At 33.6% G+C, this 22999-nt stretch overlaps 1 protein-coding gene across 18 annotated transcripts in view; it reads left to right on the forward strand.

Moving 5' to 3' along the window:
- The window catches only part of Znf451 (zinc finger protein 451), a 93108-nt gene that overhangs the window by 20476 nt on the left and 49633 nt on the right, over positions 1-22999 (forward strand). For 16 of the 18 annotated variants that reach the window (XR_007348532.1, XR_007348536.1, XR_007348533.1 and 13 more), the window contains 4 exons: positions 10102-10227; positions 15167-15278; positions 19698-19848; positions 21497-21623. Coding sequence is in view for 10 of the 18 variants with exons in the window: in XM_048805577.1 (XP_048661534.1) it covers positions 10102-10227; positions 15167-15278; positions 19698-19848; positions 21497-21623 (516 nt within the window). In the remaining 8 variants the exon portion in view is untranslated. Of the gene's footprint in view, positions 1-10095; positions 10229-15166; positions 15279-19697; positions 19849-21496; positions 21624-22999 lie in introns of those variants that run through there. The other 2 variants (XM_048805578.1, XR_007348538.1) reach the window with 2 other exon arrangements.

Raw genomic sequence — 22999 nt, forward strand, 5'->3', positions numbered from 1 at the left:
TGCCTGTATTTAATATTTGAGAAAATATGGGACCTTGAATAGTTTTTAATAAAACAATGTAGATCCAGTTTTCTCAGCATTCAACACCAAGGCCTTTCTTTCTTTCTTTTAATATATTTTTTAGTTGTAGTTGGACACAATATCTTTATTTTATTTTTATGTGGTGCTGAGGATTAAGCGATTAAGCCCAGGGCCTTGTACATGCTAGGCGAGTGCTCTTCCGCTGAGCCACAACCCCAGCCCCAAATATCAGGGGCTTTCTTAACTACTAAAGGAGAGTTGATTCTGCACCCTAATCCATTTCAGAATTGATAGTGCGCAGTTCAAGAAGAAAGCATATGTAGATTAATTTTAAAAGAAAGTTCACCTGTGAAGTTACTTATGTATATATTAATCTAAGACTAGTGAGAAATTTTTAGCTTCCAGTAAAAATTTCTTTTGGAATGTAATTAGCTTTCTTTTAAATACACTCATTAAAACTTAGAACTTACCTTTGTGATTAGAACAGCTAAGAATATTGTTTCCTATATTTACATTCAGACATCAGTTGAGAAAGGTCAGGTCTAAGTTAAGTAAGTTAATATTTTCAGATTTCAACTTTCAATTTAATTATGCTTTTTTTTTTTTGCTACTGGGGATTGAACCCAGGAGCGCTTAACCACTGAGCCACAACCCCAGTTCTTTTTATATTTTATTTAGAGGCAGGGTCTCACTGAGTTGGTTGGGACCTTCCTAGGTTGATGAGGTGGCTTTGAACTCTTTTGAACTCTTGATCATCCTGCCTCAGCCTCCCTAGCTACTGGGATTACAGGCATGTGCCACCTCACCTGGCTAATTATGTATATTTTTAATGTTTTACTGTGTACAATGTTAGTTAATGCGCTTTGGGTTTTTTGAAAAAATCATGTGAGCTGGGTGCAGTGGCAAGTGCTTGTAGATCTGAGTTGCTTGGGAAGCTGAAGAGAGGGTTTCTTGAGCCCAGAAGTATGAAACCAGTGTGGGCAACATACTGAGAGCCTGGGATGTAGCTCAGTGGCAAAGCATCTGCCTTACATTCACAAATCCCTGGGTTTGACCCCGAGGTAAAAAAAAAAACTACTTATGAGCCAGGTGTGGTGGCACATGCCTACAATCCTAGTAAACTTGGGAGGCTGAGGTAGGAGGATTGCAAGTTCGAGGCCAGCCTCAGCAGTTTAGGGAGACCCTATCTCAAAATAAAAAATCATTGGTGATGTGGCTCAGTATTTAAGTACTCCTGGAGTATAATCCCCTGTACCAAAAACCAAAACAGACATTTTTACTAAACATTTTTTGCTTTAAAGTGATAATGGTGTTTGTCTTCAAACCTGTGAAAATATTTTTTTGAGAGAGGTATTGCTGTGTTGCCTAGGCTGGTTTCCCAACTTGTGGGCTGAAGATTTTTCCACCTCATCCTTTTGAGTAGCTGGGATTATAGGCATGCAGCACTGTGCCTGCCTTTTATTTTTAATGTGTTTCTGTTAGGGTTGGAAAAAATGTAACCTAGTCATTATACCTCCAGGGACAATTTTTTTTTAATTTGTTAAATGAAATTTATCAGTAGATGTCATAAGAAAGCCCTCTTTCTTGCCCAAGTTACACCCTATTTCCAGACTCCAATTTTTTTGCTGTAATTCTTCAAGCTATAATAAAACATAAACATTGTTCTTTAGAACAAAAAATATTCTTTCTTCTTTACTTTGACTTGTAATTGCTTAGATTTCATGAACATGTATACACAGTTTTAACCAGTATCCTAAATTTGAATGTCATTTCTAGGACACACCCCAAATTGCTTTGTACATGTTTTACCTCAAGTTTTAAATAAAAATGTAAAGAAATATACTTGACAATATTAGAATTTCATACTGACTAAACTCCTGACTTTTACATCTTCTTTAATTCTGTGCAGATCTGAGTATGGAGGAAAACTGGTACAGAGTGATCTAAAATATAGACAAATTTTAGAGACATTATTCCCAATATTTTTCCTAAGACTTTCCTATGCTTCTCTCAAGAAATAACTGAATGAATTGATGGCTTATCATTTACTGTAATGTGGATTCTTTAGTATTACTGTCTATCCTACAGAGAAATTAGTCCTGAGTGACTTAATGAGGTAATTCAAAAAGGATGATCCTGGAGCTTCTGTAGCTGCCAGTAATCTAAATGAAACATAAATCCTGTTATGGTCACTATGGATTCACAGTCAGTTTAGGTCTAGCTTAGGAAGTACCTATGTGATTGCCAGACTTTTCTTAGAAAAGCTCCAAGAACCTAAGTGATAATTCCATCAATAGACTTTGGGGCAGATGACAAATCAAGCTTAAGAAGACCAGTCCTGGAATTTTATGTTTTCATGTTAAAATTACAATTTAGCATATTGGCACTAATGGAATGGTAGGAATTCCCAATCCTAAGAATTGAGTAACCCCCTTTATTTTAGTTTTGTAGGAAGCATTTAAGGTATTTTCATCTACCCTGAAATTAATTTGCATTTTGCCCATATTCCTGACAATACCAAACCTTTGGTTTTGCAGTTGATTTGGTAACAAAATCATGTTAAGTTTTCTTTCCCTTACATTCTGATCATTTGAAATTTGTTTCTGTAGGTTTAATTCTTTAAATTACCTGCTTTACAGCTGTGCAAAATAGGGGTTTCTGTGACTTATGGGTAAATTCTCTAACATTTTTATAGCAGTGATCTCTCTGCTTTTTTCAATGCCAATATCTTTTCCCAGAATGATAGAAGAGTATAATTCATTGACATCTAGAGATCACTCCTCAGTATCATTAGCAGAGGAACTTGTCTTTCTGGAGAAAGGGATAGTATTCATATATAAATTTTTACTCATGCCTGACTTATCTAGCAACCTCCATCCATCCTCTATGCAGGGGATTCAGTCAGGACCTCAAGCATGCTAGGAAAGCACTCTTCCACTGATCCACACTTCTAGCCCCAATCAACAGTTTGACCCTCACCCAACCCAGAAGTGTGATGGAAAAATATCATATGACTTTTATAATCTGCTTCATATATACTATGTCCCCCAGTTAAAGAGAAAATTCCTTTTCTCAGTTTTAGAGTGCTAACTTTAATATTGGCAAAGATTTCAAAGTTGAAATGCTTGTTCTCTCTAGTTACCATTCCTTTTTTCCCAGATTTTTCAATGTAGGTAGTCAGAATTTCTTTTTTGGTTGTTTTCTTTTCAAGAAGAAAGTAGAAACTTTCTCCATGGGGAAAAGGAAAAGGAGACCACACTCAGTTCTAAGATGTCTTCTGTTTTCAGACTCAGGGATATGGGTCTTTTCAGCTCTTACAACTTGTAAATGATAATTGGATGATCAGAACTGATCAGAAAGAAATGGTCTTTTTATTGAGATAGAACCATACTGTTAAATAAAAGGTAATGTAGGCTATGGATAGTTAAATAATGGTAGTAAACAATTTAGTAACAATTCTAACAGTTTTACTTTCAAGGTGTAATGGTCATGATAAATATTTAAGGTGGAAATGCTAATTACCACGATGTAATCATCATACATAGTATAAATATATTGAATGATCACACTGTACCCCATAATTTTACACACTTACATATTTTACATAACTAATTTTTTCAAATAAAGGTAATGGTTTAGGACTATAGATTAATTTTAGAGTAAAGTTGGAGAGATCTAAATGAAGGTTTAGGGGCTGGGGTTGTGGCTCAGTGGTAGAGCGCTCGCCTCGCATGGGCGAGGCCCTGGGTTCGATCTTCAGCACCACACACACAAAAAAAAAATTAAATAAAGATTGTGTCCAACTACAACTAAAAAATAAATTAAAAAAAAAAAATAAAAAAAATAAATAAATGAAGGTTTAAATGTTGCTTAAAGGCTAAACTTCTTAACATTCCTAGCATTATAAATTTGTTTTGATGGCATATGAGTGTAATTTGAAGGTAATAAAGCTTTCAGAATATACTTATATTTTGTGATTAGAAGATTATTAAAATTTGCTCATTAATATGTATTTACTATATTTCTGAATTAGAACTATTAAATGCTTTAATGTAAAATTTAAGAAGAGTAAACATTATGTGAAGTTTTTCTGAATAATTACAATTCAAAAAGTAATTCAGAATATTTTTGTTGTGGCCTAGGAAAAAGTTAAATGACAGTGGGGCCATCAATTCGAGGATAGGTTTTCCTGGATTAGGATTACCTTAATTTATCCAAAACATGATTGCCTTCCTGTCCACAGAATATTCACATTACCTAAAGTGGTCTTGTAAACATTCCTTACTCCAAAGTGTAGCATCATGCTGAAAAGACCAATTAGGCCTTTTTTTTTTTGGAATTGAACCCAGGTGCCTTCTACTATAACACAGGGTCGTGTGGGTACCTTAGGGTTCTTGTCTCGTGCACTTGAAGAATGAAGTATGCAGACTACAAGGGTGAGAATTCAGTAGCAGATTTAATAGAAGCAAGCAAGGAAAGCTCCCAAAGTGGGATACTGTTGTTGGCTCTAGATATTTTTGTAGTGTTTTGATGAAAAACTAACCTTTCTTTGGAGAGTTCTCTTTCTCTGATTCAACTGAAAGTATATAATTTTAATTTCATATTCCCATAATGAGATGATTTAATATATGTTTTTTTTTAGAGAGAGAGAGAGAGAGAGAGAATTTTAATATTTATTTTTTTTCTAATTTTCGGCGGACACAACATCTTTGTTTGTATGTGGTGCTGAGGATTGAACCCTGGCCGCACGCATGCCAGGCGGGCGCGCTACTGCTTGAGCCACATCCCCAGCCCTTAATATATATGTTAACCTGAGTTTGTTCTGTAGTTTTTCCTTAAAACAAAAGAATTGCTTGAGTTCATAACAACTCATTGGGGTTGAATAATGTTAGGGTAGTCATGGAAACCTAGAGGAACAACAGAATGTATGGGCATCCAAGCCTGAGTTGGACCTTCCTGTTAGACAGCCACAACAGAAAAAAAAAACAAGGTTTAGCCTAGGATTTAATATTGGGTGGTGGGTCCTGCCTTACTACCACTGAGCTACATCCCCAGCCCTTTTAATTTTTATTTTGGAATAGGGTCTAATTTGCCTGGGCTGATCTTGAACTTGGGATCCTCCTTAATCAGCCTCCTAAATAGCTGGGATTATTGGCATGTGCCACCACACCTAGCAATTTGGCTGTTTTTTAAATATGCACACTTCAATATAATTTCCCTCTGTTTGCAGAAATAACACTTAGTGTTTGACTTTAAATTAAAATTGGGTTATATGTATGTGACTGGTTTGCCTAAAGAATATGAGTCACCCAATCTTGTAGAAAGTCAGATAAGATCATTTCTTTTTTAAAATGAACTTTTTCCTTTTATTCTTTGTTTCCAACCCCGATTTCTGCATGATGCTAGGGATCTAACCCACGACCTTGTTACTTGTGAAGTAAATGCTGTACAACTGTACTCCCAGCCCTAAAATAGCTTTTTTTTTTTTGTCCCTTTAAGAACAGTTTTAGATTTATAGCACAGTTGAATGGAATGTAGATATGGTTCCCATATAGGTCCTGCCCCTTTGCCCATTCACAACCACCCCTACAATCCATATCCTAATAATATTTGTTACAGCAAATGAATCTATATTAATGCATTATTATCATCCAGAGTCTAAAGGTTATATTAGGGTTCATTCTTAGTGTTATACATTTTCTGGGTTTTGACATATGTGTAATGACATGTAACTACCCTAATAGTATTATAGAGAATAATTTCACTGCCCTAAAAACCTGTGCTCTGCCCATTTATCCCTCCCTCCCCTCTAACTCATGGTAACCACTGATATTTTAACTGTTAACATAGTTTTATATTTTCCAGAATATTATATAATATTCTGATCATATGATATGTAGCTTCAGATTAGCTTTTTTTTTGCTTAAATAATATGCTCTTAAGGTTCCTCCATATCTTTTCAAGGTGATAGCTTACTTCTTATTATCTGGATGTTCCAAAGTTTATTTATCCATTCACCTACTGATGAATATCCTAGTTGTTTTATAAGTTTGGGCTGTTAAAAAGAAAGGTGTTTTAAACAACCGTGTGCTGGTTTTTCTATGGACTTAAATTTTAATTTCATTAGGTAAATATCAAGGAGACTAATGACTGGTAAGGGCATATTTAATATAGTAAGAAACTGTCCAGCTGTTCTTTGAAGCACCTGTATAATTTTGAATTTCCACTAGAAATGTCTAAAGAGTCTCTGTTACTCTGCATCCTTGTCAACGTTTGGTATTGTCAGTGTTTTGGATTTGGGTCAGTCTAATAAGAGTATATGGTATATCATTGTTTTAGTTTGTACTTTACCAATGACATGATGTTGAACATCTTTTTACGTGCTTAATTTGCTATCTATGTATCATCTTTACTGAAATGTTTCTTTAGGTCTTTTGCCCATGTTTTAATTGGGCTATTCGTTTTCCTATTGTTGATTTTTATAAGGAGTTCTGTGTATATAGTGAATTACAGTTTTTTATCTTATATCTGTTTTTTTCTCTGTTGTGTGTTTTCATTCTCTTGATAATGTTTTATGCAGACAACTTTTTAATTTTAAAGTCTATTTTATCATGCCTTTGGTGTTATATCTAAAAAGTCATTGTTACAGCCAAGGTCATCTGGATTTTCTCCTGTGTTGTCTTCTGGGAGTTTTATAATTCTGTGTTTTATGTTAGTTCTGTAGTTTATTTTGTGTTCATTATTTTGTGAATAGTATAAGATCAGGGTCTAATTTTTTTTTTTTTTGCATGCAAATGTCTGGTTTTTCAATACCATTTGAAAAGATTATCTGTTCTCCATTATCTTGTGTTTGCTCTTTAGTCATAGATCAGTTTATTATATTTACATGGGTCTTTTTCTGTGTCATTGATCTATTTGTTTATTCTTTTTCTAGTATCACATAGTTTTATTTCTGTAGCTTTCAGTAACTTTAAAGTCAAGTAGTTTTAGACCTCCAACTTTGTTTTTCAGTATTGCATTGGTTGTTGTGGGTCTTTTACCTGTCTCTGAGTGAGTTTGTCAAAAAACAGAAAATGACCTGCTGTGATTTTGATTGGGATTGCGTACACACCCACACCCACCACCCCCTTTACACATAAATATAAATATAAATGTCTCTGTATATGTGTCTATGTAGAGAGATTAAGTTGGGAAAAACTGACATCTCGACAATATCTAGTCTTCCTATCTATAAACATGGATTTCTTACCCTCTCCCCATGTTTGTTTGTTTATTTGTTTTGTATTGAGGATTAAACCCAAGGACGCTTTATCACTCAGCTTTATCCCTACTCCTTTTTATTTTTTGAGACAGGTCTTACTAAATTGTGAGGCTGGCCTGAAACTTGAAATCCTCCTGCCTCAGCCTCCTGAGTCACTGGGATTATAGGCGTGTGCTAGCATGCCTGGCTTGTTTAGGGGATTATTAATGTAAATGGCAATATATTTTAATTTTAAATTCTACCTGCTCATTGCTGCTTTATAGGAAAGTGATCCACTTTTATAAATTAGTATCCTGCAACCATGCTAATCACTTATTAATTCCAGGAGTCTTTTTTCTGTCATTTTCAATTTTTTCAATTAAGTTATCTAAAACAAGGAGTTTTGTTTCTTCAGCTCCAATCAAAATGCCTTTCATTTCCTTCTCATTTCAGTGGCTTGGATTTCCAGTATACTGTTGAAAAGGAGTAGTGAGAGGGAACATCCTTGCCTTATTCCCTATCTTTGTATGAGAACTTGAGTTTCTCACTACAAAGTGTGAAGTTAGTTGTAATTTTTTTCTGATTATCAAGTTGAAGAAATTCCTATGTATTCCTAGTTTGCTTAGAAGTTTTTATTTTTATTATTTTAATCACGTAAGGGCATTGAATTTTGTCAAATGCTTTTTCTGCTTATACAATCATGTGATTTTCCTTGTTTAGCCTATGGATATGATGGATTCTACTAATTTTTTAAAAATGGTTCACCAGCCTTTGCATACCTGGGATAAATCCTACTTAATTATGATATGTTATTCTTTGTATACATTATTGAGTTTTGTTTGCTAAAATTATGTTGAGAATTTTTAGATCTACTGTGTTCATGAGCAATATTTCTTTGTAGTTTTTTTTTCACTACCTTTATTTTATTTATTTATTTTTATGTGGTGCTGAGGATTGAATCCAGCACCTCACACATGCTAGGCAAGTGCTGTACCACTGAGCCACAATCCCAGCCCCTTTTATAGTTTTGTTATAGTGCCTGTGTCTGGTTTTATATTAGGGCAATACTGGCTTTTTAAATTAGGAAGTAATCCTTCTCCTGTCTACTGGTAGAATTGTAGAGATTTGGTATAATATTTTTTTCTTAAATGTTTGGTAGAATTTAGCAGTGAATTCATCTGATCCTAGGGTTATTTTTTAAAATTATATTTTCATTGTAGTTGGATATAATAATTTTATTTTATTTATTTATTTTTATGTGGTGCTGAGGATCAAACCCAGTGTGCCAGGCAAGTGCCCTATCACTGAGCTACAACCCCAGCCCTAGTGCTTTCTATTTTGAGAAGTTATTTATTTTTTTAATTTAATAGTTATAGGCTTTTTGATATTGTTTTTTTTTCTTTGTGAATTTTTACAGATTATGTCTTTCAAGAAATTGATCCATTTTCTCTAGATTATTGAATTTGTGGGTATAGAAGTGTTTATAGTATTCCTGTATTATCCTTTGACATCCCTGATAACTTTGCTTGCTTTAAAATGTGCTGTCTAGAATTGATGTAGCTACTCCCACTTTCTTTTCTTCCCCCACCCCCCAACTAATATCACAACAATTTATTATACTACTATGGGCATTTGGAAGAAGAAAGAAACTGCAGATCTGTGGTTAAAAAAAATCTGTAAAGAATGTAAAATTAAGGTTATTCACAGATTTTACGACTGTATACCTGGAAGAGTGACAAGCAACTAAAATCACTTCAGAATTGTAACAAGATTCAAATTCACACAGTAATTAATGGCTCTCATTTGTAATGTTAAAAGAAAAACTATGGAGGATGGGGTGTATATGTTCCATCACCAATATTGGGGGGTTGGGAACAAAACTTTATTTTAACTTTTTTTTCTTTTTAGATAATCATGACAGAGTATATTTTGACATATTATACATACATGGAGTATAACTTCCCATTCTTGTGGTTGTACATGATGTGCAGTTACACTGGTCCTGTATTTATATATGATCATAGGAAACTTATGTCTGATTCATTCTACTCTCTTTCTTATTCCCATCCCCCTACATCCACTTCCCTTTATTTCCCTTTGTCTAATCCATTGAACTTCTGTGTGTCCTCGTGGTGTCCCCTGTTCTGCCTCTATCCCTTATTGTGTATCCAAAAGCATCTGCCTATCAGAACATTAGGCCTTTGGCTTTTGGGGGTTGGCTTATTTCACTTAGCATGATAGTCTCCAGTTCCATCCATTTATGGGCAGATGCCATAACTGCATTCTTCTTTATGGCTGAGTAATATTCCATTGTGTATATATACCACATTTTCTTTATCCAGGCATCTAGGTTGGTTCCATAGCTGAACTATTGTCCCAATTTCTTTTAATTTGTGTTAGCAAATATCTTTTTCATTTCTTTGCTTTTACTTTGTATTTTTTTGTAATTTAAAGAGGGTTTGTTAAGGACCACATACATTTGGATTTTTTAAAATCTTTTCTGACAATCTATTAATTGGTATATTTAGACCATTGACATTTAAAATGATTGTTGATATATTTCTTACTGTTTTTTATTGTGCTTTCCCCCCTTATTTTGTCTTCTCATGTTCCCTATGATTTTAATTGAGCATTTCATATTTCATTTTTTCTCCTTTTTTAGTGTATCAATTATACTTGGCTGACTTACAACATATCACGTAAAATATACCAAGATAGATTCTTAGAAATAATAAAAGAAGTAAATGATTCTTTAGCATAATAGCTGTTTGACAAATGGAGATGTTACCAAATGCTAATTTTGTATTAAAAGGAATGAAAAAAATTTTTTTCCATCATAGGATAATTTTAAACATAAAGACTATGTTGACCATCAGAAGGATAAAGTTGCATTAACTCTGGCTCGTCTAGCCCGTCATGTTGAAGTAGAGAAACAGCAAAAAGAAGAGAAGAATAGAGCATTCAGGGTAGGTGGCTATTTTAATTGGTATTTTACTACTTTATAGAATTGTTTTGAATACAGATGTAATGAGAAAACTTTGATAAGAAAATGTATGATTGACTCTAATTTCAGCATGTACTCTGGATAGCTCATCAATTCAGTAGTAATTCTTACAGGCTTTTGTTTTTAATATTGGGGGTTAGACCCAGGATTGCTTTACTGCTGAGTTACATCCCCAGTTATTTTTATTTTTGAGACAAAGAGTCTAAGTTACTGAGGCTGATCCTCCTGCCTCAGCCTCCCAGGCTGCTGGGATTATAGGCATGCACCACTCTGCCTAGCTCATATAGCTTTTTACATTTTTGTTTTTAGTTTGTTGGATGTGTATCCCCTGTGTGCATAGGAAAGAAGAAAACATACAAATAACCAAATGGACTTTGATTTGGAGAATGAAAAATCATGACATTTCTTAAGGCAGATAAGTAGTTAAATGTTTTGAGATACTTTATTACATGAGTGAAAGATTTTATCAGGCATTTTATAGAATAAGTTATTGAAAGGTTATTCACTTTTATAAGGATTGAACTCAGTGCCTTGCACATGCTAGGCAAGTGCTTTGCACTGAGCTATAGCCCCAGTCTCTGAAAGGTCATTTTCTACCAGATAGAGCCAAATCACTTTCTCAAAACTCACACTCTTGTCTCCAACTTACACAACTAGTAAAAAGAAGTAATTTGAAGTGGGGTTGTAGAAGAGCTATGTAAAACAAAGCCTAATGTAGAATCTTTTATGTTACAAATTTTTTACTTGACTTGCTTTAGAAGGCACCAAATGAATTACTTAAAGAATTCCTTCAGTGACTAGCAAAAATCTATTAAACTTAAAAAGTTAATGCATTGGGTAAAACAAGTCTCTATAGTAGAGTTATAAAAAGGTTTATTATCATAACTGCCAGCAGCTGTTTGGATTTCATCAGATCCTTAATTCTTGTAGACTTCGGTTTTTATTCTATAAAGAAACAAGTTGAAGATGTTCTCCCAGGTCAAAATAAGCACTAGGATTTTATAATTTTGTTAAAATATTTATTTATTTATTTATTTATTTAAGTTGTTAATGAACTTTTATTTATTTTTTATATTTATTTTTAATTTTTTTTTAGTCAACAGTGGACTTTATTTTTATTTTTTAAACCCAGTGCCTCACACATACTAGGCAAGTGCTTTACCAACTAAGCCACGACTCCAGCCCTGGATTTTTTTAATTTATAAGCGATGCTGAGAATCAAACCCAGTGCCTCGTGATATTTGAGGCAAGTGCTCTACCACTGAGCCACAACCCCAGCCCCGGATTTTATAATTTTAATGTCATGTTTTTGATTCCTTGTTTCATTGATTATTAAAAAGAAGTTTATATTTCTGTAGCATCTGTTTTAATATCTTCCAGCTGATAATGCAAACTGATCTTGGGCAGGGGTTGTAGCTCAGCAGTAGAATGCTTGCCTAGAATGCATGAGGCCCTGAATTTGATCCCCAGCACTGCAAAAGCGAATGAATGAATGAATAAAGTACACAAATCTTTAAATTTAGATGTGGGTCAGTTCAGGGTCTTTAACTTTTTGGTATAATAGTAATTAAATTAGACTATGTATTCTACTTGTGTATTTAAAATGTTTATTTGTAAAAAAAAAAAAAAAAAAGTTATTTTTCTCTCCTGGTAGAAACACTATTCAATTAAATTTCTTTTTTCTTTTGGCATTACTGGGGATTGAACTCAAGGGTACTCTACCCTTGCACTACATTTACATCCCTTTTAAAATACTTTTTCAATTTTGAGACAGGGTCTCACAAATTGTTGAGGGTGATCTTTGAGTCTTGAGTTGCTGGAATTACAGGCGTGCACCTCCATGTGTGACTACAGAAATAATTTTTGCAGAATTGTAGTGAGTGATAATTCTAGGTAAAAATAGATATAGAAATTGTCTTCTATTTTAGGCTTTTTGAATTGTGTCTTTATTAATAAAGTAGATTGTCCTTTTTAATTTTTATTTTATTTTAATTTTTTTATTTTTAATTTTTAAAAAATATTTATTTTTTTAGGTGTAGATGGACACAACACAATGCCTTTATTTTTATGTGGTGCTGAGGATTGAACCCGGGCCCCGCCCATGCTAGGCGAGAGCTCTACTGCTGAGCCACAATCCCAGCCCAAGATTGTCCTTTTTTTAATGAAGAGATTTGTGTGTGTGTGTGAGCGTGTGTGAGCTCACTGAGCCACATCCCCAGCCCTTCTAAAAATTTTTTTGAGACAGTCTTGCTCAGGGCCTTGTAAGTTGCTTAGGCTGGCTTTGAAGTTATGATCCTCCTGCCTCAACCTCCGAGTTGCTAGAATTACAGGCATGCACCACCATGCCTGACAAATGAAGAGGTTTTAAAGAGAAAAGATTCATTAAAATCTTCACTGGATACTTCAGTTTCTGAGATCATGTGTTATGCTGATCAGGTAACCAGCTGTCAGCTTTGTTTATTGACTTGTAAGAAGGACTATAACCCTAAAGTCTGTGGAAGTAGTTTGTGACAAAGGAGAAAAGGGTGGCTAATTTTTGAAATAATTTCAGTCAGTAAATATTTTGGGGCATTAATTATGCATGTTCACAGAATTTAAATCCTATTATAAGAAATGCCAGATAACTTTTTAGAAAAGGTTAATTTTAATATTAGAAATTGCCTAAGTAGACTGTTAACTGACATGTACTAATATTTAATCTCCAATTTACTATTTTTTCAAAAAAAATTTTAAAGGTTTTTTGTTGTTGTTGTTGTAGATGGACACAATATCTTTGTTTTATTTATTTATTTTTTATATGGTGCTGAGGATTGAACCCAGTGTTTACACATACATGTGAGGCAAGCACTCAACCACTGAGCTACAACCCCAGCCCCTCCATTTTACTATTTTATTTGAAGGGTTTTATTGGAATAAATTTTTCTGAGCAACTGATTTGTGAAGTTGGGAAACTATTTGCTTTCTGTATGGAAAAATCACAGTGTACATTAGCACTTTGAACTTCAGAAGCTTGTATGAAATGAATATTTTTTTTATTAAAACCAGTTTTTGTATACTTACATAATTTGATTACAGAGAATTTTAAATAATGTTTATAATGCATACTAATATCCTTAAGAATTAGTATTCTGTGGCTGTCCTTTTAATAATTTTTTGTGAATTTTTTTCACATTAATATCTTTTTCTTTTTTTGCCGTTCTGGGGATTGAACCCAGGGCCTTGTGCATGTGAGGCAAGCACTCTACCAACTGAGCTATATCTATATCCTCAGCCTTGCATTAATATCTTGATCCACCTTTTCCCTTCACTTACCCTTCCTTATAGAAAATTTTGTTATATTGCTAACTAGACCATGTACTATTCTGGCCTGTATCTTTCAAATTCAGTGTTTCTGACTCTGAGATTTCTTTTTAAGCACCATTGTGGGGGATTGGTTCCTAGAAAAAATTTGCGGATATTCAAGTCCCTAATAAAAAATGGCTTGTTATCTGCATATAACCTACACACATCCTCCTGTATATTTTAAATCTCTCTAGGTTACTTGTAATACCTAATGCAATACAAGTGCTATCTATGCAAATCTTTGTTACACTGTATTGTTTAGGGAATAATGATAAGAAAAAAAGTATGTGTTCAGTACAGATGCAGTTTGTTTTCTGACGTGTTTGATTAGAGATTGGTTGAATTTATGCACATGGAACATATGGATATGAGGGGCTTACTATACATATAAATGTTTTTTGAGAGGCAGTATGATATGCTCATTTAGTGCATGGATTCTAAAATCAGATTGCCAGAATTTGAATCCTGACATTGTTATATATCCTTGGGCAATATATCTGACATGTCTGTACCTCAGTCTTTCCATCATAACATGGGCATGATAATAGTACCTATTTCATAGGGTTACTTTGAGAATTAAATATAAAGTCTTTTTATAACAATGCCTGGTATGTGTTAGATGGTCAGCAATTACTAATTGTTATATACAACATGATTAATGAATATAAAAATAGATTTATGGGTTACATAAGTAAAAAAAAATTGAGACTTTTAACGTTTTAAAGCATCTTTTTCAGTAATTGGCACTGGCTGCCTGTTTATACGTAAGGCTCACTGGAACCGTCATACTCATTAGTTTGCATATGGTCTGTGGTTGTGCTATATAGCATCAGAGTTGAGAAGTTGCATTGGAGACTGTGTAGCTTGCCAAGCGCATGAAATATTCTCTGACCCTTTTTGAAATAGATCTAGAAGCAACGAATGCTTCTAGCACATATTAAGTGCTAATGAGTACCTGATACTAATAGTATTCAATGAACAAGTATTTATTATCCTTTTGTGTATTTCAGTCTAAATATGGAATATTTGGAAAAAAGTGCATAAAAGTTTAAAAATAAAAATAATCCTTAATATTTCCATTCCTGCACATAGCCATATAGCTTTAATAACATTTAGTGTATATAGTTTTAGCTTTATTCCCCTCTTTGGACGTAATTGTGCATAAATTGAGATTAGTTTTTATTTACATTTTGCCTTATCTGCTTAATACAATTTGATTATCTACTTGATATCAAAAGTATATTCTTGAACAGCACTGGAAATTTTTAGTGTTTCTAATGACTTCTGACAAATACAAGGACCCTAATCACTTAAACAATACCCTATTGTTGTAGATATAGTTTGTAGCAAACTATGAGCAAATAACATTAAGATCATCAGCATCTTAGAATATGAACCTTTATTATGATATATGTATAACTTTACAATAGATTTCTAGATGTGTAATTCTTGGGATTAGGAGTTCTCTGTATTTTCTGATCATTGATGTATCAAAATCTTTATCCTAAGGAAACCAGGTAGCAATCAAAGTCAATTGAATTTTTTCTTAATATCTTTAGGAAAAAATCGATTTTCAACATGCGCATGGGTTACAAGAATTGGAGTTTATTCAAGGACATTCTGATACAGAAGCAGCAAGACAGTGTGTGGACCAGTGGCTAAAAATGCCAGGTATTCTTTAGAAATTATGTTAAGGTTACTAAGCTTCCAGAAAGCCCTAAGGCAGAAAGTATGTCTGTTTCATTCATTTGCTAATAAGCATGTAAGGTGTTGAAATTTAGTTTTAGTGATAGTAATATCACTTCATAATGGCTTACTTTATAATGGCCTCCTTCATCAGTTGTGTTTCTTCTTTGGCAGAAGTATATTTTGAGAAGAAGCAATATAGATCATCTCTGAGCTCAGAAGACACTGTTTATAATTCATTCATATATTTCATATTTATTGCATTAAGTAGTATGTATCTGTCAGAGGCTGTATAACAGTTTATTTGAGATCAGAAAAGGTCTAAGAAAATGAAATTTAAACTATTATCTAGAGGATTATTGTTTATGTATTCATCAATGTAGTCTACGTAGATATTTTGTAAGGAAATATCTGCTACTCACTCTTTGCAGACCTGAGCTTTCTGGAAGCATTACTGTGAAACAGTTCTTCCCCAGCTAGATAATTTGGAATTTTCAACAGCTATTAGGAGAACCCCACTGTGACAGCTTTTCTAGCCTTTCTTATAGTATATCCACAGGAATCTTACTTATGGATTTAATCTAGAATGTCTCATTGCAAAAAATCATCAGAAATCTATGTGTGAAGTGCTTAACTTTGTTGAACCTAGATATCTTATCATCCCAAAGTTAATTATCAGGGGGCTTTCCTTTGACTACAGTTACCACTTACAAAAGATTTTAAATAATTTATATTTATTGATATTTAGCAGTTATCACGGATACAATATTCTTTTTGACAGTTGGCCACCACTCAAACTATATTTTCTTCTTTTTTTTAATATTTATTTTTTAGTTGTAGGTGGACACGCAATCTTTCTTTCATTTTTATGTGGTGCTAAGGATCGAACCCAGTGCCTCATGTGTGCTAGGCAAGCACTCTACCACTGAGCCACAACCCCAGCCCCTATATTTCCTTCTTAACCCTCAATCTGCTTGTGTATAACAAACTTCCACTCAGCCTATCCCAACCCACACATCTTTTAAAGTAACTTTCACTTTTTTTTTCTTATTTGTCTGTAAGGCTAATACATATTTCCTGTTCCTCCAGTACTCAGTACTGGGGATTGCTGAGTTTATTTATGGTTGTCGTATGTCATGTTTAATTATGTGTTAAGCCTATCTTGGTTTATTTTGAGTAGGGTTAGTTGCTCAGCCCCCTTGAGCTACTATCTTATAGTACCTTATTTGTTTCTTTAATGCAGTATTTACTTATTCTTTTATGTTGAATTGATCTGTTTCTGTTTGTCTCTTCCAGCAGACAGTATGTTCTTTGAGGACAGAGAACACAAGTTTTTTTTTAGTGTCAGTTCATATAAAGAATACCCAGCACAGATATGCTCTATATCTGTTGGTTGACTGTTGTATTGAGGTGGGCTGTAAGTATTTACATAATAAACATGGAAGCCTAGAACTTGGGTTCCAAACTAGATGATTAGCAGTTAAATAAACAAATGTTATGGCATTCCAGACCACCTTTACCTTTGGAAAATTTGATAAATGATTTTGCCTCTTGAGATGTTCTTTTAAAGTTTATAGTTAAAAAAAATACCTCTTAATGCGAAGTCATTTCTCAGTGGAAGAAGTTACTGATTAGCTCAGTGGTTTCACCTTGACTGCATTAGAATCACCTGGGAACTTGTAAACATATGCCTAGGCCCGGTTATCTCCAGAGGATCTTTTAGAGTATCTGCAGTTTGGGGAATATTTCTGGGTAGACAGGAAAATGGGCTAAAACTACAAGCCTGTGTTATCTTTAAGACTACTTCTAAAAATCACCAATCTCGTATATGAGTCTAACCATACAAAATGTTTGTTGGGTCAGTAATATGTTCTTTTAGACCTAATTCATGGCTTCTAGAGTGTCAGAATTTTTTAAGGCATAGTAAATTCAATTCTTGAACATTTAATTATTCATTTTCCTGAGCAGACCTGAGTTTTTTAGTTGTGTCTTTATGGTACTAAGAAGACTAGGTATTCTCTCTACCTTCAGGTCATGCCTGGCTCGCTGATAGCACATAAACTTGAGTTCAGTGTTAAATTCTGCAGTTATCTCTGTGTGGTAGTGTGTGTGTGTGTGTGTGTGTGTATGAGAGAGAGAGAGAGAGAGAGAGAGAGAGAGAGAGAGAGAGATCAGTCGATCCATCAAGGTAGCTTTTTACTTGGTTTTTGAGACAATATAAAAATGAAGTTTGAATTCATTGCTAGAATAGCTGCTTTGTTGTTGGGCTGTAATTGGTATGTTGGGCTTTATTTAGACCTTTTAAGAGGGTATAACTGGGAGAAACAGAGAGAAGTTGTGGTTTTGTTTATAAAAAGTGTGATCCTAGTGGCTGGAGTTGTGGCTCAGCCGTACTGCGCTTACCTAGTCTGTTCAGGGCCCTGGGTTCCATCTTCAGCACCACATAAATCAAATAAAGGTATTATGTCTACCTACAACTAAAAACATATTTAAAAAAAATGAGATTCTACTTCTTAGTAGTTTTAAGTACGCATTCAATCTTATTTCAAAGTACTCAGCTATTATAATTCAGTTTTTTTAATTAAAGCTACTTTAAGTATTTTATAATCACTCAGACTTTGGACATTTTTTGTTGTTATTATTATTTCTTGTTTGTAGTGCTGGGGATTGAATCCAGGACCTAGTGCATGCTCGACAAGTATTCTACTCTGAGCCACACCCCTAGCCCTGGACCGTCTACTTTTTATGGACCTTTATAGTTGAGCCAGTTGCATACATTTAAATACTAAATAATTTTAAGGCATTGCACCCAAAACTATTTAAGGAAAAAGGCTTTTTAATCTTTGTGTTTTGCTCTTCCATGGGGAATATTTATTTTCTTTTGATAGGTTGTTTTTTTTCCAACTTAATTTTTATTGAGTTGCTGTTTGTAGCTAAATAAAGGTCCTAGTGGAAGACATCTGGAATATGAATGGACAGATGTAAAAATTGTCATACTCTGACTACATTAAAAAAGTTAAAGATAGGACTGGGTATATAGCTCAATGATAGAGTATTTATCTTGCCTTGTGTGTTCCAAGCTCTCTAACTTCAACCCCCAGCACCACACATGCAGACTTAAAGATAAAAGGTGCATTAACATTTAAGGCCTCATTAAAACTAAAATATGATTAAGGCTGTGGTATCCATTATTTGTTGTCAGAATACATTTAAAAACATTTTGATAGTTTAATAGAGGCATTTCCCCCATTAGGACTAAAACAGCAGAAAAACAGTTAAAACCTTAAACATTTACACCCATTTTTGGGATTAAAAAACTAGATTATGTTAAAGGAATAATTCTAGTCCAGTAAATGTTTAGGGACTTTGTAGAAACTACCCAATTTTCCATTGTTATGGAATATTCAAGGCATTTAAATGAAACAGTTCATAAGAGATAATAATAAAAGATAGTAATCAAACTATCATTGCATCAGAATCCTCCTGACATTATAATTTTTTTATACAACATAATTCTAAATTTCCCATCATATATCAAGTGTTGGGAGTTTCCGAGAGCAAATTTTGACTAGGGAGATTAGTCTAAAGAGTTGTGTAACTATATAATCAAGATGGTAAAGAATGAACCCATTATTAATATTGGGTTCAGAGAGAGAGCAACATTAAACAAATCTCTGCTTTATATTCTATAAATTTGTTGTTACTGACACTGCATTACTTGATGTCCAGGTTGGAAATGATTGATCAGTGGCTAGATTTGTCAGAAAATAGCACTCTTATCTTCCTTTGCCTCTCTGCTTTCTTTATTCCTAGCCTTCACTTCATTTACATTGTTTAACACAATTTTCACAAAACGCAAGTACTCTATAAGACAAGCTCAACCTTTTCTTTTTTTTCTTTCATATTTTTTTAGTTGTAGATGGACATAGTACCTTTATTTTTAATTTGGTACTGAAGATTGAACCCAGTGCCTCACACATGCCAGCCAAATGCTCTACCACTGGATAAGCTCAACCTTTAAATCTGTTTAAGACAGTTAAAAGAGAAAATAAGAATTGGAAGAAATGATCTTGGCAAATATATATGAATGAGATGAAGGAAGTAGGGGCTGAATTTTGTAGGGCATTTTATCCTCAACATTTCTTGGCTGTTGAATTTAAGAAGATGGATTTATCCCCTGAAGAAAATGCTTGTGGAAAAGTTAAGGACTGTTTTTGTCCAAAATAACTAATTAACTTTAAAGTTATTTTATCTTTTATAAGAGATATAATAAACAATTACAATTAGAATCATACACTTGATGTTGTATTCTAATTTTCATTGTTTTGCCATAATTTTGATTGTCATTCCAAAGGACAATTATCTGAAAATAGTAACTTAAGAATTTATATTCTAATGATGCAGGACTCAAAACAGGTACAATTAATTCTGGAACAAAAAGTTCATTCCAAAGAGGAGGCCAAATGCGGAAGTGTGGGAAGCCAATTTCATGTCCTATAATGCACTGTAACAAGGAATTTGACAATGGGCACCTTCTCTTAGGGCATTTGAAAAGGTAAGTAGGATATTCAGAATAAAGGACACTTATGAACAAGTGAAGTACAAAGCAAAATTATTTATTTATTTATTGTGCTCTCGGGGATCAAATCCAGGCTTGCATGTGCTAAATTAATGCTTTACCACTGGGCTATATCCCCAGCTCCTGCAGTAATTTTGTTAAATGAAAGTGTGATATATTTCTGTCGTTGTGATTATAGCTATATATTTGAAATTCAAGATGTTTTGTGCTATCTTGATGTAATTATTTCTAATTTATATTTAGGTTCCCTAAAAAAGCTTGGTGAAGTCAGATTTTTCTAGTGATATTCTGTCTTTATGGGTGTAGCCTTTTAAGTATGTATTTTTCCCTAATATGTCTCATAAAATGCTGAGCAGCCTTTACATTGAACTGCAGTTGAATTTGTTATAGCCCATAAATGTAAATTTTTTTATATTTATTTTTTAGTTGTAGTTTAGTTGGACACAATACCTTTGTTTTTATTTATTTTTATGTGGTGTTAAGGATCAAACCCAGGGCCTCGCACGTGCTAGATAAGCACTCTAACACTGAGCCACAACCCCAGCCCCCATAAATGTAAATTTTAAGAGATGCAGAACACTTTCGATATTGGTCTATCCTAAAGTTGTTAGTAGGCATTTAAAAAAATACTAAAGGCAAACCAGTGGAAGTAAAATTAATAATAAGGAAATACTCTATGAAACTCATTTAATCAATTTACTGAGATTTTTCGTAGAAGAACAGAAGAAAGTGAAGGTGGCATAAAGATAGTAGACATTATTTTCTCCATAGTCTCCCTTTCTAATAGCTGAAAGGGGGGAAGTTGAGAATTTGGGGCTCCAAACCATGTCTTTTCCAGATGTCCTACTCTACTTATGCCTGCCTTTACCTTTATTTTTTTTGTTGTTTATTTTTTATTGGTGCATTATAATTACACATAACAGTGGGATTCAGTATGCCATATTTTACCTTACCTTTAAAAGGTCTTTGAGGCAGTTTAAAATGGCACATATTTGGTCTGGGGCTGGGACTTAGTGGCAGCGTGCTTCCCTGGCACCATGATGCATTTTATTTTATAAAAAATAAAATAAAGGTATTATGTTTACCTATAACTTAAAAAATACATATTAAAAAAATGACACAGATTTAAGTGGTTAAAGTGAACACTGAAAGGATTAAAAACCATTTGTAGGTGCTCAGGATTGAACCCAAGACCTCTCCTATGCTAGGCAAGTACTCTACCACTGAGCCATAACCCCAGTCCATGCCACAAAATCTTAACATGAGATTATTATTGCAGTGATTTATTTAAAGTTATTTGTGAGTCTTATGGTAATCAAAGCAAGAAGGAAAACATAATAGGCTTATAATTTTCAAACTGGAAGTTTACTAGTCTGGCAAGAAATATTTAAATCCATTTTATTGGATCTTGAGTATTTTTATGAAATCTTGAGTTAACTGTTGACCACTGAGGATATTGGAGCCACTTGAAAGTTCTTGAACTTGAAGAACATTATTTAATATTTCAATGAAGTAGTACAAAAAGTTTTGAGTATGTGTGTGTATTTAGCTTCACAAATAAAGCAAAATAATTTATCCTCTAGAATGTGGATCTTTCTAATGTCCCTTCTCTTTTGCTGTGTAGGTTTGATCACTCTCCATGTGATCCAACCATTACATTACGTGGACCTTTCTCCAGTTCCTTTGCTTGTGTAATATGTTGTAAAAATTTTGTTACTCAGCAGCAATATAGGGATCATCTTTTTGCTAAGGTAAGAGCATATTCTAAGAGTAGATATTCTTTTTCTAAATAACCTTGGAGTTGGGTATAGGTTTATGTTCATACTGCTTTTAAGCTTGCAGTCACACGTAAGGTTAGAATGTACTCTCTACTGAAAATAATATGATTGTGGCACTAAATTATTGTGAGCAGGTAAGCTTCATAGCTGAGAGCCAGTAGTCTATGAGTTTATATTGAAAGCTTTCCTTTCATGCAGTTGCTCTATGAAATTAAATTAAACTGCCTTGTTTAAGATTCTCTATGAGTTGGTCACATGTGAGAAATAGAGTCTGCTGTCTGTAGTAAGTCTGCCCCCAGTTAGTAAATGAAAACTTTTATTTATGCTAGAATTAATAATTTATTAATGCTAGTATTAAGAAATAGTATTAATATTTATAAAACTTTGTTTTTTAATTCTCCTTAAAGTGTTTAATCTCAAGAGACATGAATTGATTCCTGGATATGCACATCAAGGGATTGGGATATAGCCCTGTGGGATAGAGTACTCACTTTGCATGGATATTAAGCTACTTATAATAGAAACTCTCATGGGTTTTTACCATATTATATAGTAGATATATTTAATGACTTATTAACATTACAAAAGTAATTCAGTTGGTCCTCCATATCTATATCCTCCATCTGTGGATTCAACAAACTGGATCAAAAATATATATTTTTAAATTATATCTATAATAAATATGTACAAACCTTTTTTCTTAACATTAATTCCCAAACAATACCATATAACAACTATTTATTGAGCATTACATTGTATTGGGTATTATAAGTAATCCTGAGATGACTTAAAATACACAGGAGCAGGTGCAGAGGTTGTATCAAATATTGTGCCATTTTATATAAGGGACTTGAGCATCAGATTTTGGTATCTACAGTGGGTCCTAGAATCAGTCCCCCACCAGATACTGAGGGATGACTATAGGTGTTCATATTTAAAATCTAACAGAAGGAAATTAAGAACTCACTTTTATTCTCAGTTAACGACTGTTAATAATGTGATATATGTCTTTAATATTCTCCATATTTTTGGAGCCAGGGTTGTGGCTCAGTGGTAGAGCACTTGCCTAGCATGCATGAGGCACTGGATTTGATCCCCAGCACCACATTAAATATCCTGGTGACTTAAAACCTTTGAGAAGATCCATATTTGATGTATTACTGAATGAAGAGTAGTTTTTGCAATAGGGATGTGCTAGTATGCACATCCCTATTGCAAATTTTAATTTCAATTGTGCTTTCATAATTTGCTTATATCTAGAACTATATCCGAAACTTAATGTAGGGAATAGCTCGAATTTTGTGTAGGTTCACAGTACAGAATTAAAGCTTATAATCTAAATTATATCT

Source organism: Marmota marmota, unplaced genomic scaffold, assembly GCF_001458135.2.
Source record: "Marmota marmota marmota unplaced genomic scaffold, marMar, whole genome shotgun sequence".
Lineage (NCBI taxonomy): Eukaryota > Metazoa > Chordata > Mammalia > Rodentia > Sciuridae > Marmota > Marmota marmota.